The following is a 15,545-nucleotide window of genomic DNA, read 5'->3' on the forward strand; positions in this document are numbered from 1 at the left end:
TACTCTGAAGGAAGTACTGTCAAATTTCAGTAGATTTGGTCACTGGGATGATGCTGTGCATGTCAGATCAGTTTTATTCAGATCAAACGTATGATGCATGAGCATGCACATCTGAATCAGATCACATCTTTAAGCGTCAGAGAGAAGAGAGAAGTTTAAATCGGCAGTAGTAATAAATGTAATTGCATTGTGAAGAAACTGCTCATGTAACAACAGCTACTGATTGGTCATTTGGTCTGTTGTCAGACCTGGCACAACCATTTCAGATTGGGGCTCTGCAAGACAGATTTTCCTGATGACGGCCATAGAACCTGGCCAATCCATCTGCTTTGCAAGGTTACCTAGCCCACCCTCTCAAAAAATATCTGTTTCCCCACCAGATTTGAAGACTGGGCCATGAAAGGCCGTGACAGAAGAGATGCCGTCGAACTTGACTTTGGCTGCCTACTAACACATGGCTCCCTGGGCCTTGCAGTGAATCCTTGGTTCCCCATATGCCTAAAACTGCACACAGCTGTGATTCTGTTAATCCATTAATGCAAGGGGTGCTCGTGATGTAGACACCTCAGCACCCCCCAAAAACCACAATCGGTGTCCAGGCATGTTACAAGGGATGAAAAGGCCCAGATAAAAGCTGTTGAGCTTGACCTTGGCTGCTGACTGGCACATGGCGCGGCGGGCCTTGCAGGGAATCCTTGGCGCCCTGCATGCCTAAAACTGCACATGGCTGTAATCTCCTTTCATTGCAAGACCTTGTTTTATTAGTTTGACAATAAGTACTTCTACTACTGGATATCATTTGAAGCACTAAATACATTTTTAAATTGAGGGGAGAAACTGCAAAATGGTCCCTTTGGTCATAAGAACCCCCTCCTGCTATACTAACTACAAGCCTGACAGCAGAACCTCTAAGTCTGGTTTTACTCTGATTCTGTATGGATTTAAATGGAGAGGCTGGCTTATTGTGTAAAGCTCAGCTATGTAATTGTTCATCCTAAGATTAGTCAAATATTGAGTTACACAGCCAGGACGTACGAAGGCTTCTAATGGAAGTAGAAGTTAGCGTGACTACAGTAACATTACAGGAAACATCTCAGAAAAATTGCGAGTGACAGAAGCATTCACATGAGCCCACTCCAACATTTAAATCCCACTCTACACACATGCAAAGAATGAGCCCAAGTTCTGCAGTGAATCAGGAAGGCACTGCGCACTGATTTCTCTCACACATCCAACTTTCTGAGTGCTTGTTATTTTACCGGGCATGTGACATAAGGCTGAGACAGAGGTGTCCTTTGTTAGGCTTACCTACAACTGACACGTTCTCCCCAGCAACCGAGTGGGGAAACCCTCAGGGCCACTCAAGTTTCAGCCCAGACATGAAAAGAAATGTCCACCCCTGCAAGAAAATTAGCCAGGAACTTGTCAAAGCTGACCATCTGCTAGGAAGCTCATTTTTCTGCAGCACTTGGTGCACTTTAAAATATTTAAACTGCCAGGCCTGTTGCTTCACAAATGTCCAGCTATTAATCTCCAAACAGCCATAAAAATCTTATTGATGGCCTGCAATTTTATTATAGTGATTGTCTGTTTTTATCTGAAAGATTCACATCATCATTACTAGGCATTTTTTTTCCACTTGTACTGTTATTGCAAAGCCAAAACCTAGTTTTTAGTTTTAATTGAGTTTTTAGTTTAATTCATTTAGTTAAAAACAGTTTTTTTCAGTACAATAAAGCCTAACTAAAATGTAAACCCCTTTTCTCTAACCAAAATTTCCCCTTTTCCTAGTGTCAATAATGTGTATGGGTAAACTGATTAGAATATTTGGAAAGTTATGCCAGACTTCATAGCTAAGCCATGTTGTGCACAAATGTTAGAATGCCAGAGAATAACAGAAAAAAAACATTAAGGGAAAAATAATGAAATAATTGTCTGTCTGTGTGTATGTGTGTGTGTGTGTGTGTGTGTGTTTGGGGTGGTGGGGGGGTGGGGGGGGGGGACAAAATTTGGCTGAAAGGGGCAAAAGGTGGAGAAGATGGAGGGGGAACGGTGAAAAGTTGCAAAAATGGGTCAATTAAGGCAAAAAGGGAGCAAGAAATGGGAGGGGGAATTGATGAAAAGCAGTTAAAAAGTGGCAAAAATGGGTCAAAATATGAAAAAGGGGGCAAAAGTGGGAGGGGAAATGATGAAAAGTGGTTTGAAAATGGCAACAATGGAATAAAAGAGGCAAAAAAAATGGGTCAAGAGAAGCAAAAAGTGGATAAGATGGAAGGTATAATAGTAAAAAGTGGCAAAAATTGGTTAAAAGATGCAAAAAGGTTCATAAAGGCCAGAAAAGGGTTCAAAATAGAAGGGAAAATGGTGGCAAGTGGCTAATAATGGCAAAAATAGGTTAAAATATCAAAAAATGGGTCAAGACAATAAAAAATGGGAGGACAAATGGTGGAAAGCGGATAAAAGATGGCAAAATTTAATAAAAGATGCAGAAATAGGTCAAGTAAAGAAAAAGGGGGCAAAAAAGGGAGGGCAAATGGTGAGAAGTGGTTGAAAGCAGCTAAAATTGGATTGAAGTGAAAAAATTGTAGACATAACTTGAAAATTGGTCAGAATCAGTGATTAAAAAAGAGAGTTAGTGGCGCGAGTAAGTTGTTTCAGCATCAGAACCCAATAATAGCTTGACATACTTCTCAGCTCTAAAATGTTAAAATGTTAGTAAAACAGTTAGCCAGGACGTTAGCACCAATGCTACTGCTCCAAAACACATGCATTGACATCAGTGAATCACAACTGGGGAGGGCCCATTGCCTGGGTGGGGCCCACATAGTTCTGTGGGCCGGCCTGGGTCTAGTGTGCAGGTTGGAGGATTATAATGATTAAAAAAACCTGTTGAAACTAGTTTTAGTGTTTTAAAAAGCCAGGTTAGATTTGAAAACCATTGGATCTGCAGCCTTTCTACAGGATCATTAACTGTACAAAACTAAATCTATCCCGCGGGATGTAAAAGAAACAGTCCTGGACTGAAGAACAACCTGCTGTAACCTTTGACCTCATCTGTAGAAAAATACCCCTCTCTTTCTCCTCCTTCATGCATCGTTTACAGTCCTGCAGCCACTCACAGCAGAGCGCCACAGATCACTTTCAGCGTGATGGTCCTTAACACGGCACTTAGTGGCACACTCTAAGTGCTCAGGACTGAATTGCTTGATTGGACAACTCATCTCCATTTGTATGGTAATCCACTGAAGAGCAGCGAGGCACATGTAATGGAATCTGCTGGATCTGTGTCGTTGGCGGTGACCCTTTGCTCAATTATGGGGCCGGTATAATTAATCTACCTCTCTATTGTAATAATCTAACAGTGCAATTATAGCAGCTGTGTTATTTTGTATTGTTCTCTATTCATGCTGGCTGTAAAGCTGCGTGTGCGTCACCCCCCCTTCTAAGACTGTGTTCCTACTCTCAGACTTCCATGATCCTGGCACAGGATTGGGATAATTTTTGATTCGCTGCAATGCTTTCTCTGAAAATGGCCTTTAAGGAGCCATGCCAAGACTGCAGTTAAAAGACCCCCCTCCTTATCCCTCCCTATCTTTCTCTGCATTTTCTGCTTCTATTTTTATGTGCATCAGTTTAACGAGTCAGTCTCTTCACCAAGTCATCCGTCTGGATAATCAGTCACTTTAACCCCCTAAAAAAAAAGTGCTTTATCCAGGAGACGTCGCGCCGGTTTTTGTCATAATTACGTAACCCGATGAGTTTCTGAGAATTGAAAGCAAACTCCTCTTCATCTCTAAACCACGACAGGATGGATCAGTTATTTTGTCACTGCGGCACTGAGAAAAATGGGCCATCAAAGCTGTGACGTTGCACACCTTCCATTATTCGCCATTTCTTTATAGTGCGTTCCCCTGTTTACGTGCATCGATCCCATAACGCTCTGGCAGTTATTAATAAAAAGCATGGTTGAAAACCGCTCCGTGACTCTGGGGGGGGGGGGGGTCATACGTGTTTGTGTTCACTGCTGGTCTCGCTTTGTAACTACCTGCTAATTATACCGCGCAGTAAACATGAAATGTGTAGCCACGCCACTGCAGGATATCATTAACTAAAAGGATTAGAGCGTGCTTGGGGCAGGAGGGCGTCCGTGGCTTCTCCTGGTTGAAAATGGACTAATCTAAATGGGATACATCAATAAAACGGTGGAATAAAGTTGCGGGCACTTAAGAGCGTCAGGCTCAAAGTAGGAAAGAGAGTCACTGGCTGGCAGCCATCCAATAAATTAGAAGATAAGAAATATTATTCCACTGGCACAGCAGCGGCTTGCAGCTATTTAAAACAGTGAGGTTTATTGATAATTGAATTACTTGGAGGAAAAAAAGACAAGACAAGAATAGAATGCTTGGAGGCGGATCAATAAAGAGATGTTGTGGCAGATAACGCTGCAGAGGGAAGCAGGGAGGATGCAGAGTGTCTGTGAGTAAGATGGCATGTGCAGGATATTTAGTTGAAATTTGAGCAATTCTCATAATCAGAATCAGCAACTGGTTTATTGTTAGGAGTGCTCACAAAACCAAGAGATTCATCTTGCTTTTTTGGGGTAAAAATGTGAAGTCTTTGTAAGATTTAATGAAACAAAAATCACCAAAGTGCAATGGAGGGGCACTGACCATTTCACCAACAGGGAGAGTAATGATGTTGTATTCAAATTCATGTACTTTAGTATGGAGTTTACCCTCTTTTACAGCCTCCACTCTTTTTGGAAGAGTGTTTCTGTAGGAAATGTGTCCATTCATTCTACAGAGCATTTATAAGGTCAGGCACTGATGTTGGATGAAATGGCCTGGCTTGCAGTCTCTATTCCAGTTCACCCTGAAGATGCTCCATAGGGGTGGGATCACGGCTCTGTGCAGGCCAGTCAAGTTCTTCCACACCAAACTCATCAACCCAAGTCTTAATAGTCTGTGCAGTCATGTTAGAATAGAAAAGGACCTTCCCCAAACTGTTGCGGCAAAGTTGAAAGCATAGCATTGTCCGAAATGTCTTGTTATGCTGAAGCATTAAGATTGGCCTTCACTGGAGATGAGGAGCCTAGCCCAAACCCTAAAAAAAAAAAACCCATACCATTATCCCTTCTCCATTAAACTTCACAGTTGGCACAATGCAGTCAGGCAGGTAACGTTCTCTCAGCATCCGCCAAACCCAGACTCACCCATCTGACTGCCAAATGGAGAGGCATGGTTCATCACTCCTCAAAGGATGGTTCCACTGCTTTACACCACTCTATCCAACACTTGGCATTGGACTTGGGGATGTGAGGCTTGCATGCAGCTGCTCAGCCTTGGAAACCCATTCCATAAGGCTTCCATGGCGCGGTTTTTGTGCTTACGTTAATGCCAGTGGAAGTTCAGAATTCTTCAGCAATGGAATGGTGTTGGCTGTTTCTTTTTCTCTTGGCCTGGAAGGTCAGTTGGAATTCACTGGGTGCTAAAATCTGCTGTTATTACCACTTCACTTCAAAATAAAAGCCCCATGATTACAGCTACACTACTCTGACATTTAAGAATATGCAAAGTGCTCAAAGAAGTTTTCTTAATAATCTCAGTTGCTTCTAAAGTATTAATTTTCATAACATTTTTTTGCTCATTTCAGGTTTTTCCAGTATAAAACCATGCCAAAATATTCAAATTGGAATTTATTATCTTTCAAATGCAAATTCAAATGCAAATTTACTTGTCTAGAAGGTCTAAAATGTCAAAATATGAAATGTTTTTCACTTAGTTTTGATTGATTTAGTTTCTCTTAAAGGTATCTGTTAAAAAGTAACTTACTGTAAAGAAGAGAGGAAGATAAATTCAGCTATTGTTCTATGTGGCTAAAGTCAGAAAATGAGATGTAAACTCTCGCCTCCAGAGTTACTTATATCCTGTAACCTTAATGTCCACGTTTTTATTTTCCAGGTGCTGAGCTGAAGTAAAAATGGCGTCGGACAGAATGGCGACTCCTCAGAGCAGCTCCAGACAGAGCAGCTCGCTCTCTTCATCTCCCATGAGGTATGTAACTCATCATCATCATGCATCAGACTAACTTTAGTGAAGTATATATAAATAGATTGATATTTTTCTTTTAAAGTAGAATGGTTAGTTAAACTCTACTGAAATAACCAAGTATTTGTTCTCAGTTAAATTCCACATCTGTCCACATCACATCCATGTAGCAATCCAACACGTCTATAACAGCCATGATAGAAATAACCCCGTCCTGACCACATGTGGCAAGCTTTGGCCTCTATCTCCGTCCGATAATGAGCTGTAATGGTGTCAGTGGTGTGACAGGCGCTGGTATCCCTGCCGCTCGTAGATTAAGGTGAAAGGGTCTAGATTTGTCATTCGGTCTCGCTGGTCTGTGAGGAGATGAATTTATCTCAGACATGTTTGGTAACAGAGCAGGATGCTGTGAGAGAGCCAGGCTGTATTTATACTCTCAAAAGTTTGTGAGAAAAATGCATAACAACAAATAAAACTTCACTGTATCGATGGATTTTAGAGACTACACTGAGTACAGGTACCCTATAGGTAAAATATACCCTCCAATAAAGACTGCCATAGAAAAATGTATGAATTGATAAATAATTTAATTTTTTTTAAAATAAATACTGTTATTAACTTCAGTCCTCACCATATATAATGAATATTACCTGCATTACAAAATTTGAACCCCTTTAGTTCCAGTTGTTGTGATTAGAACTTGATTTTTTGTTAAAACAAAAAACACAGAAAGTAAATTAATTTCCATCACATTTAAAAAATTGAGTTTTTTGGGTGGAATTATCTGAGCCCAGGAAAGTCAAAGATTGGCATAAAGTTTGATTTTTACAGTCTTTATTTTTTGTATAGCGTCAGATTGTATAAAAAGTGAGACACCCATGTCCCTAAGGATAAAAAATACCCTGTGCCACAGAAAAATACAGTACTGTGCAGAAGTATGTGTAAGAAGCATGTAGAACGCTAACAGTTCTTCACAGGTCCTGATGTCCCACAACCCTGGGCTGAAGAGAGGAGGGAGGGCGGCCAGAGTCAGTGTCGACACATTTGACATGTACGCGTGTCGCTCAGCAGCCAAGGTCAAGCTTAACAGCATTTCTTTTGTCCGGGCCTTTGCATCCCTGGTAATACGCCCAGCAACCACCAACAGTTTTCAGGTGCTTAGAACGTACACACAACAACCAGGGGGTTGTGACAATCTTCCTACCCGCCCTAACAGTACCCTAGGCTATATTTAGGCACCACATCTACCCATAACTCCGCCCTAAAGCTGTGATTTTTGTTTTGTTTCATCAGATTATTTTCCCATGCCCTTGGTAATGTACAAAGACGTCCCGAGCATGACCTGGGTTGTGTCAATACTCCTTTCCGCCCGATGGGGCCCTCAGGTGGACGTACTCGCTGTTACACGCCTTACTTCAGCCTCAAATTTCAGCCCAAACATTTCTAAAACTTCTGCACAGTACTGTATTTGTATTAATGTATCATTCCTAATTTTTTAATACTATAAGTAACTTCAGTCCTCACCATATAATGAATTTTCTTTCTGTTTCAAAATCTTAACCCCTTAAATGCCAGTTTTTGTGATTAGTGCTTGACTATTTTTCAATCCTCCTGTGTCCCGAAGGACACATATGCCAAATGCATCAACGCAAACAAAGTTAACCGAAAAAGAAAGTCCGAAAGGGTAAAAAATGCCCTTAGGGACACAAGAGGGTTAAACCTGTTCTCTGTTACGTCTCAAGGAGATGTGATTGAGTCTGTTATCTTGTAAATACCTTGGATTTTTGAATTGAACTTTAAATCAAGCAACTATCTGATGACCAAAAAGCACCATTTTGGTCTCATCAGACCAAATACCTTTCTTCATTCACTGCACTCAGGTGATTCCTATTTCACTAATTGTAAGACTACTAGCACCAGTAGGCTGGACTGTGTTGTATTAGGTCAGTCACTTTAACGGGGTGAATATTTAAGCAGTCACTTATTTTGCCTTACATATTTTTATTTAATTTGCATTACTTTGAAGAAATCTGTTTCCACTTTTACATTAAAGAGTTTTTTGTTCATTTTTGGTAAAAAGAAAGAGCTAAATTATATTGACCATGATTGATTTATAAAGTCAATAAAAGGGTAAAACATCCAAGGGGGTGAAAGATTGATATGATTGAATCGGTTGGCCTTTATTGACCACACAAAAACAGAATCATTGGCATATCTGAATATATAAGGCTAAACCCAATCTCCTTCCCGATGTGAGATTTTATTCATGTGAAAAGTGCTGAAAGCTGCAGTCCTCACTCTGTGACTCAGTCACAAGACTTACTTTTGCCATCTGTGCCCAAAGTCCATCTGGAAATGGGTGGAAGGATTTTTAGGTATGCTGCTGCTGAAGCCTGGAATCTGCTGCAGGAACATATGTGTCTGAGGAAGCTGCTCTCTTCTCAAACGTAGATTAAAGGTGTTGCAGGAAGATGCATCGGGTTGTAGATGTTTTTACTGATGACTTTGTGCTCTGTGACCAGGATTTGATCGATCTGTGTTTGTCAGAGTCTGTAACTCTGGTGAATTTGCTGCTGCCTGTCTTGGCCAGGACACTGAGATTATGGATCTCATGGAAAGTTTCCTGATGAAAGATTTGAATATAATTATTATATGAAACAAATGGGACTTAAAATCTGAGTAATCTTACATTTTTGCTTGCTAAATTGAATGTTCCTAGCACACCTGTACTGTTCGTGTTCCATATGGTTGGCAGCTATGAGTTCAGTGTTGAAACTCAGTTGAAAAAGGGTGAAACCAAGTAGATTTGTCCAAGATGTTAACTGCTGCAAATGTGCTGCACGTTAGAGAAAACTCCTGTTTCTAATATGTTGACTTATTTATTTTGAGTTTCAACTTTTTTATTTTCAGAAAAAGAGAGGTGCATTACAAAAGTACAAAAAGAAGAAAAATAGACCCCCCCAACCCAATCCATCCCGGTCCTCTTCTTTCATAATTAAGGCATTAGCGACTTGTATACTAACTTATTTACTCTATTACTTTATGTATTTTAGCATTTGAACAGTGATAAAACTGATTCTGGCAGTGTTTCTTCCTAATTATTTTTCAGCATTTGGTGAAATCTGTCTGATGTGAACACGACAGCTCAGAGACATCCCAAAGAGAGCATTTGAAGAATTCCCCTCAGAGATAAAAAGAAAAAAAAAAAAGACATGCCAGGTCAGGTACCTGACACAGCTGATTGATACCTAATGGAGCGGGATATTGGAGGGTCTCGGGGGCATATGATGGTGACAAGTATCAGACTTGCTGTGGAAGTCGTGTGATCAAATACAGCTCTACTCATTTAATTTCATCACTGCTGACTGGGGAGCACTCTTCACTGCCATTTTAGCCAGTATCAGAGATGTGTAACGGTTGCCTTCACTAACTTTTAGACCAGTCATTCTAAACCTTTTCAGCCCAGACGAACTGCAGGACCATGGAGGTCAGCAAAACCACGGCCAATCGTAAAGTTAAGCTGTGATATCCATATTTTATATTTAACCTGAATAATAACAACTCTTATCAGATAAACAAATGTTTCTTTGTGCTATACTAGAGAGCCTTCTTAAAGATGTAAATTTCTCCTCTTAAAAACAGAATTAAAATGAGTTACAATGGCTAAAATGGGTTAAAATGGCTAGAATGATTTTAAAATGGCAAAAACTGGTGGAAAAGGTGGGGAATGAGATTTTGAAAGCAGCAGAAATGGTTTAGAAATGGCAAAAAGCAGAAAAAAGTGGCAAAAAAATAAGCAAAAATGGCAAAAATGGATTCAAGTGGCATAAACGGGCATTGAAATGGTAAAAAGGGATCAGAAAGTAGCTAAAATAGGCTTAAACTGGCAAACATGGGTGGGAAATCTGGTGAAATGGAGAGGAAAAATGGTTAAAACTGGCACAAATGGGTTACCTGATGCAGAAAAATAAGCAGAAATGGGTTAAACTGGCAAAAATGAACATAAAAATTGGTTAATAGTGGCATTAATTGGTCAACAGAGACAACAATAGGCAGAAAGTGGCAATAATTGTTTTAGAGGTGGCAAAAACAGGCAGATAAAATGTGGTGAAAAGGGTTTAAAATAGACAATAAAGGGTTTTAAGTGGCAAAAATGTGTTAAAATCAGACAAAATCGGTGTAAAGGGGAAAATGTGTAATTAAAAATAAGCAAAAATGGATTAAAGTGGCATTAACAGCATAAAAAATAGTAAAATGGGATTAGAAAGTAGCTGAAATGGGTTTAAAGTGGTAAAAATGGTCAGAAAATTTGGTGAAATGGAGAGAAAACATGGTTTTAAAGGGCAAAAATTGGTTAACTGGCAAAGTGGAAAATGTGTAAGTTAAAAAAATTTTCTCAGTTTATTTAAGGCATCTGGAGACCCCCTCTTAGTTTCTCGCAACCCCCAAGGGGGTTCTGTCCCCCACATTGAGAACCATTGCTTTAGACGTCTTTTCAGTGGAAACATACATTCAGGATTTCACAGCAGTCCATTTCTGCTGAATCTCAGACTAAATAAACTTTTAAAGATGTTCAGAAATGGTAAGGCTCAGTTTATGGACTGGTATCTCTGAAGCTGCTGATTTAAATCACATCCTCCCCTCCTTCATATCTGTCCTGGGAAATATTTACCAGCTGATATTTGTTTGTTCGTTGTCTTCAAACCAATAAAGTGGTCTTAGCCAGGATCGTAAATCAACAAAGATTCAGTCAATAGAGAGAGGTGCAGAGGTCAAAACCTTTGTGACAATTCAAACACTTAGAAAAACAGGCAAACGCTCCCTCTTCTTCTCTTACACAAGATCTGAAAACATCTGTCCTTGGTTTGATTGCACATTTGAGGTGCAGCACAAAAACGTCAGTGATGGAGACCAAATAATCCCGGAAAATCTGCCGGACAGATGCAACGGGGCAAAACACGATCAAACGGTAAAAGCTGAAGCAAAACCAGACGAGCTGTTTCCACACTGTCACGAAATGTTGACTTGGAGCACAAACCTGCCAGCTGACTGGGACATGAACAGCTAGTTTAAATCATGAAATCAGTACTTGGAGGTTATTATCATTACTTTTCCCCAGTGAAAGTGTAGGGGTAGAGGCATCTGGGCCTGTGACCACAGCTGACCTGTTTCTGCTCTGGCAGCAGCCACAATTTCAGTTTCACAGCCTTTCTCACCAGCGTTTGTTGTTGGTAGGTTAAAAAAAGTTGACTCCATTTTCTTCAGTAGCATGTTTAACATTGTTTTAATTCTGGAGCTTTCAGCTATGTGACTGGGTGGTGGCCAGGGGGCAAAAAAGGTTGGCAGATACCATTAACACTCATGGTGCTGCAACACTGGCATTTCATTCTCTCTCTCTTAAACCCATGCATATTTGTACAAGTATACATTACCTGACAAGTGATTTAAAATATACATTTTTGCCACTTTGGACCCACATACAGCACCTGGACAGGTCAGGTCAGGTATGGGAGTATATGCAGGTTCGGCACTTTGCCACATCAACCTTGGTCCTGTACTGCTCTCACCTGATGGCCATCCTACTGGCCTGTGCCAGGCCCATGCCCCATCTCCCCAGGTATCCTCCCAGTAGCCCCCTCACAAAGTCCAGCCAATAATAACCAAAGATGCGCCAAACAAAAGTTGTCTCAAAAAAGTCCAGTCGGCACCTTTGGCCATCAGTCATAGTTCAGGCCTATAGTAAAACCCAGAGGACAGAAAGACTGAACTTTGACTGGGACACCATTTAAATCAGTAAAATTAGAAAAGTGTGAACCAGAACTTGGCTTCGGTGATGTTGAAGCGTCAGTATGTCTCCTTAAACCACTATCTGAACACACTTCAAATACAGTACCTGCCTGTATGTTTGGGTCTTCTGGGGTTTATTAGCATGATTCAGGTGTATTTACAGTAGAAATTCTATACTTCACGAAAAAATGGCCCAGTTTTTAAAATTTCTTCCCAGAATGCATTGTGTTCTACAGTACAATACTGTAAGAATTTGGTCGTATTTTTACAGCAATTTGTCATAGTGCAGTTTAACTTCTTTTATTGTGAGCACAATATTTCAGTGATGCATTGAGGGATTTTTGCCAAATTGGTCACAAAGCTTCACTTGAACTTGAGGGTTAACTCATTAACTTTTGGAGGTCAAAGGTCACTGCATCCTTAACTATTGTAAGGTTGCAGTGACCTTTCACCATATTTTCATACATCAGTTGAAGCCCAATACACCAAACTAGCTCTTTAATCCAAAGTTCACCACAAAAAATGCACCTATATTATTCCAGAAATAAGTTTTCTGCTGATCACGCTGTCGGAGAAACTACCCAGCCCTTTGTCCAGGCATTTAACCACCACTAGTTTCACCTCTCTTAACCACCCCCCTCCTCAGCCTTTCTTGTGTTTCATGAACTCCAGGCCAAAAAAAACTCACCCAAAGCCCGTTGTGTGTTTTCAAACCTTCACGGCTATCACCTCTCAAATAAACGTAACCAGAAAGTCTCTTATTTTTGCAGATCTACTAGACAAACTCCTACCACCGCTGTGATTAATGTGTTTGTTGTAGAGTGTCAGACGCTGATGTTTTGTCTTTTAGTGGCTGAAGCCTGTTCATCAGCTGCTCTGATGGAGTCTATTCCAGTCATCGATAATAAATGTGAATATATATCTTCTGACAGTTGTGTGTTTACAAATGCTTACACAGCACCACAGAAGACGCGTAATGAATGCCCTTGGATATCAAATCAGTACAGCTGTCACGCCATACAACGGTAAACACACGAACAAACAAACTTGCTGTCTTTGTCTGTCCGTTCCTCTCGCACACTCAGACATAAATCCTATTTGTTCAGCACATGGCTCAGTAACAGTCTGTAAATCGACTGATGAAAGGAGCCAAATGACTGAATTGTATTAGAATCAATTGCAAACACAGATGGGGCTCCCACACATGCACTCAGATGACAAACATCTCCACAACAGAACCAGCGGTCTTCTGGGATCGGTTTATCTGGACAATCAGAGCCTCAGGTTACAGACTGGCTCAGTAGAGGGCAGCTTCAGCAGGTTTCTGACTGTCATGTGTCTGTTCTGTCTTAGTTTGTTGTGGATTTGTGTTTGCAGCCTGTGCAGGAGTGATCAAAGTTATGTAAGAGTGGCCATACTGATGAGAAAGGAAAAAGACTAAAGAATAAAAAGGAACAAGAGAGAGGGTCAGCTTGAGCTGGTTTAAGACTCAAAGGAGAATCCTTCAGCTTTCTCTCTGATAGTCAGTCAGGCTGGTTCCAGAAGTTGATTATTAGAATAATGTCACAGCAAACCAAAGTAGACTGACTGCGAGCTATCTGAGTGTGAAACGATGGTCTAAGCTCCAGGTTCTTATAAACTATGCTTTGAATAATGCATGTTTATCTGCAATCTCAAGGAAAACAACTAGACCACCCAAAATCCTATAGCAGTGTTACTCAACCCTGCTTAACCTAAATGCCAAGTTGCTGAAAAATACCTTTCCAAAAGCCATATGTAAGTGGTGAAAAGTGGCAGCAATGGGTTAAAGTGGCAATAAAAATAAGTTAAAGGTGGCAACTATGGGTGAAAGCAGCAATAAGTGGCAAAAAAATGGTAAAAAGGGACAAAGTAGGCATAAATGGGAAAAAATGGTGAAAAGTGACCAAAAAAGTAGCAAAAATGGGGGGATGTGATAAAAAATTAATTACAGGTGGCAAGAATAGTCAAAATATGGCAAAAACTTGACAAAAATGAGTGATAATTGACTAAACCAGGAAAAAAACAGCAAAAATGTGGCAAAAATGAGGGGGGTGGGGGGCATTAAATGGCAGCTGAAATGGGCAAGAAGTTGCAAAAAAGGGGAAAATTGCAAAACGCATAAAAAAGAGTCAAAAACTGATAAAAAGCGGTGAATCAGGATAAAAGTGGCAAAAATGGTCAAAAAGCGACAAAAACATGGCAAAAAAATGAATGAAAATTGACTAAAACAGGTCAGAAGCAACAAAAATGAGGCAAAAAAATTGAGAGAAAGTGGCATTTAATGGCAAATGGCAGATGAAATGGGCAAAAAAGGGGAATACAACTGCAAAAAGCAGGTTAAAATAGGCAAAAGCTGGTTAAAAAAGGGTAAAAATGGGATAAAAGAGGCAAAAATGGGAAAAAAGGTGTAAAAAAAAAAAGTGGCAAAAAGGGAAAACAATTGCAAAAAGCAAGATAAAATAGGCAAATAAACTGGTTTAAAATGATAAAAATGCGATAAAAGTGGCAAAAAATGGGCAAAAAGGAGTGGCAGAAGCCGGCTTAAATCTGTAAAAATGATTTAAAGTGGCAAAAAATGGAAAAAGGGGCAAAAAGCTCAAATAAGGGCAATGGAAATATACAGACAAAAAATAAAGGTTGACAATTAAAGTCAGCTGTATATGTGTGGGAAACTAACTGATTAGCTTCCCTTTTGTCAGGTTTTTCGGGGGAATATTATTTTAAATATGAAATAAAGGAGCCACAATCATCTCTAAAGAGCCACATGTGGCTCAAGAGCGATGAGTATCACCGTCCTAGATTGTCATAACAATATCTCAGATAGTGCAGCCCATGAATTTTTGCTGCCAGCTCTTGGTTACAACTACACACACTATGAATAAAAGCAGTCCAATGCCACCACCAAGAGATTGAACGGCAGTAGATTGGAAAACAGTTAAAAACAGTGGCGTCCGAGCTCTGTGGCCTCGATTAAAGTGGTCAAATGTCCAACCACTCCTTCTTTGCAGTATTGAAAGGATGACAGAAAATTTTAAAGGCTGTCATTTTGACTGACTGGAATAATGAGGACGACCCTCACACAGACAGACACACCTCACCTATTTTGCACGACTGGCCCATCAAGGCGGTCATTAAATCTATTAAAAACTGACTCCTTTTGTAGCCTGTAGGCTTTATCACAGACGTCGATGCTGTAGATTACTGAACACCCAAACTATCCACGCTGACAGCTCACTGAGAGGCTGGTCTGGAGGTGTCCCAGCACGTCAGTCTACAGAGGGCTACAGCTGCTGTTGTGGTGCAGCGGGTCAGCATGCTTCAAACTTTGTGGAGAGTTTAAAGCAGTGAGCATGTTGCGCAAACTGGACAATGGGTTTAATTCAAGATTGAGGAAATAGTTTGGTTTTATAAATTACTTCTCGGTGCAGGCTCTGCAAAGAATCATCAGCACACAGAGGCTGAGCCATTACAGAGCTTTGTCCTGGAAATGTTGTTGTCTTTACATGCAGTTTACGTTTTTTTTTTCTGATCTTACACCTTGATGGTAGGACACAAAAGACACTTTTAGATTAATCTGGAGACAGACAGGCGTAGCAAATCTGTTCAGTGAGGAGTTTTGGATTAACGGCCTCACTGAATGTTTTGATACAACATCTGTCCAGTTCTCAATCGTCCACAGACTTCATGGAC

At 40.4% G+C, this 15,545-nt stretch overlaps 1 protein-coding gene across 2 annotated transcripts in view; it reads left to right on the forward strand.

Moving 5' to 3' along the window:
• Nucleotides 1–15,545, forward strand: part of LOC121515515 (protein inscuteable homolog) — a 104,897-nt gene that overhangs the window by 37,795 nt on the left and 51,557 nt on the right. For both annotated transcript variants that reach the window (XM_041796323.1, XM_041796324.1), the window contains exon 2: nt 5,961–6,053. In XM_041796323.1, the coding sequence (XP_041652257.1) occupies nt 5,980–6,053 (74 nt within the window). In that variant the 5' untranslated portion in view covers nt 5,961–5,979. The remainder of the gene's footprint in view (nt 1–5,960; nt 6,054–15,545) is intronic.

The sequence above is a fragment of the Cheilinus undulatus genome, linkage group 9 (assembly GCF_018320785.1).
Source record: "Cheilinus undulatus linkage group 9, ASM1832078v1, whole genome shotgun sequence".
NCBI classification, from domain to species: domain Eukaryota; kingdom Metazoa; phylum Chordata; class Actinopteri; order Labriformes; family Labridae; genus Cheilinus; species Cheilinus undulatus.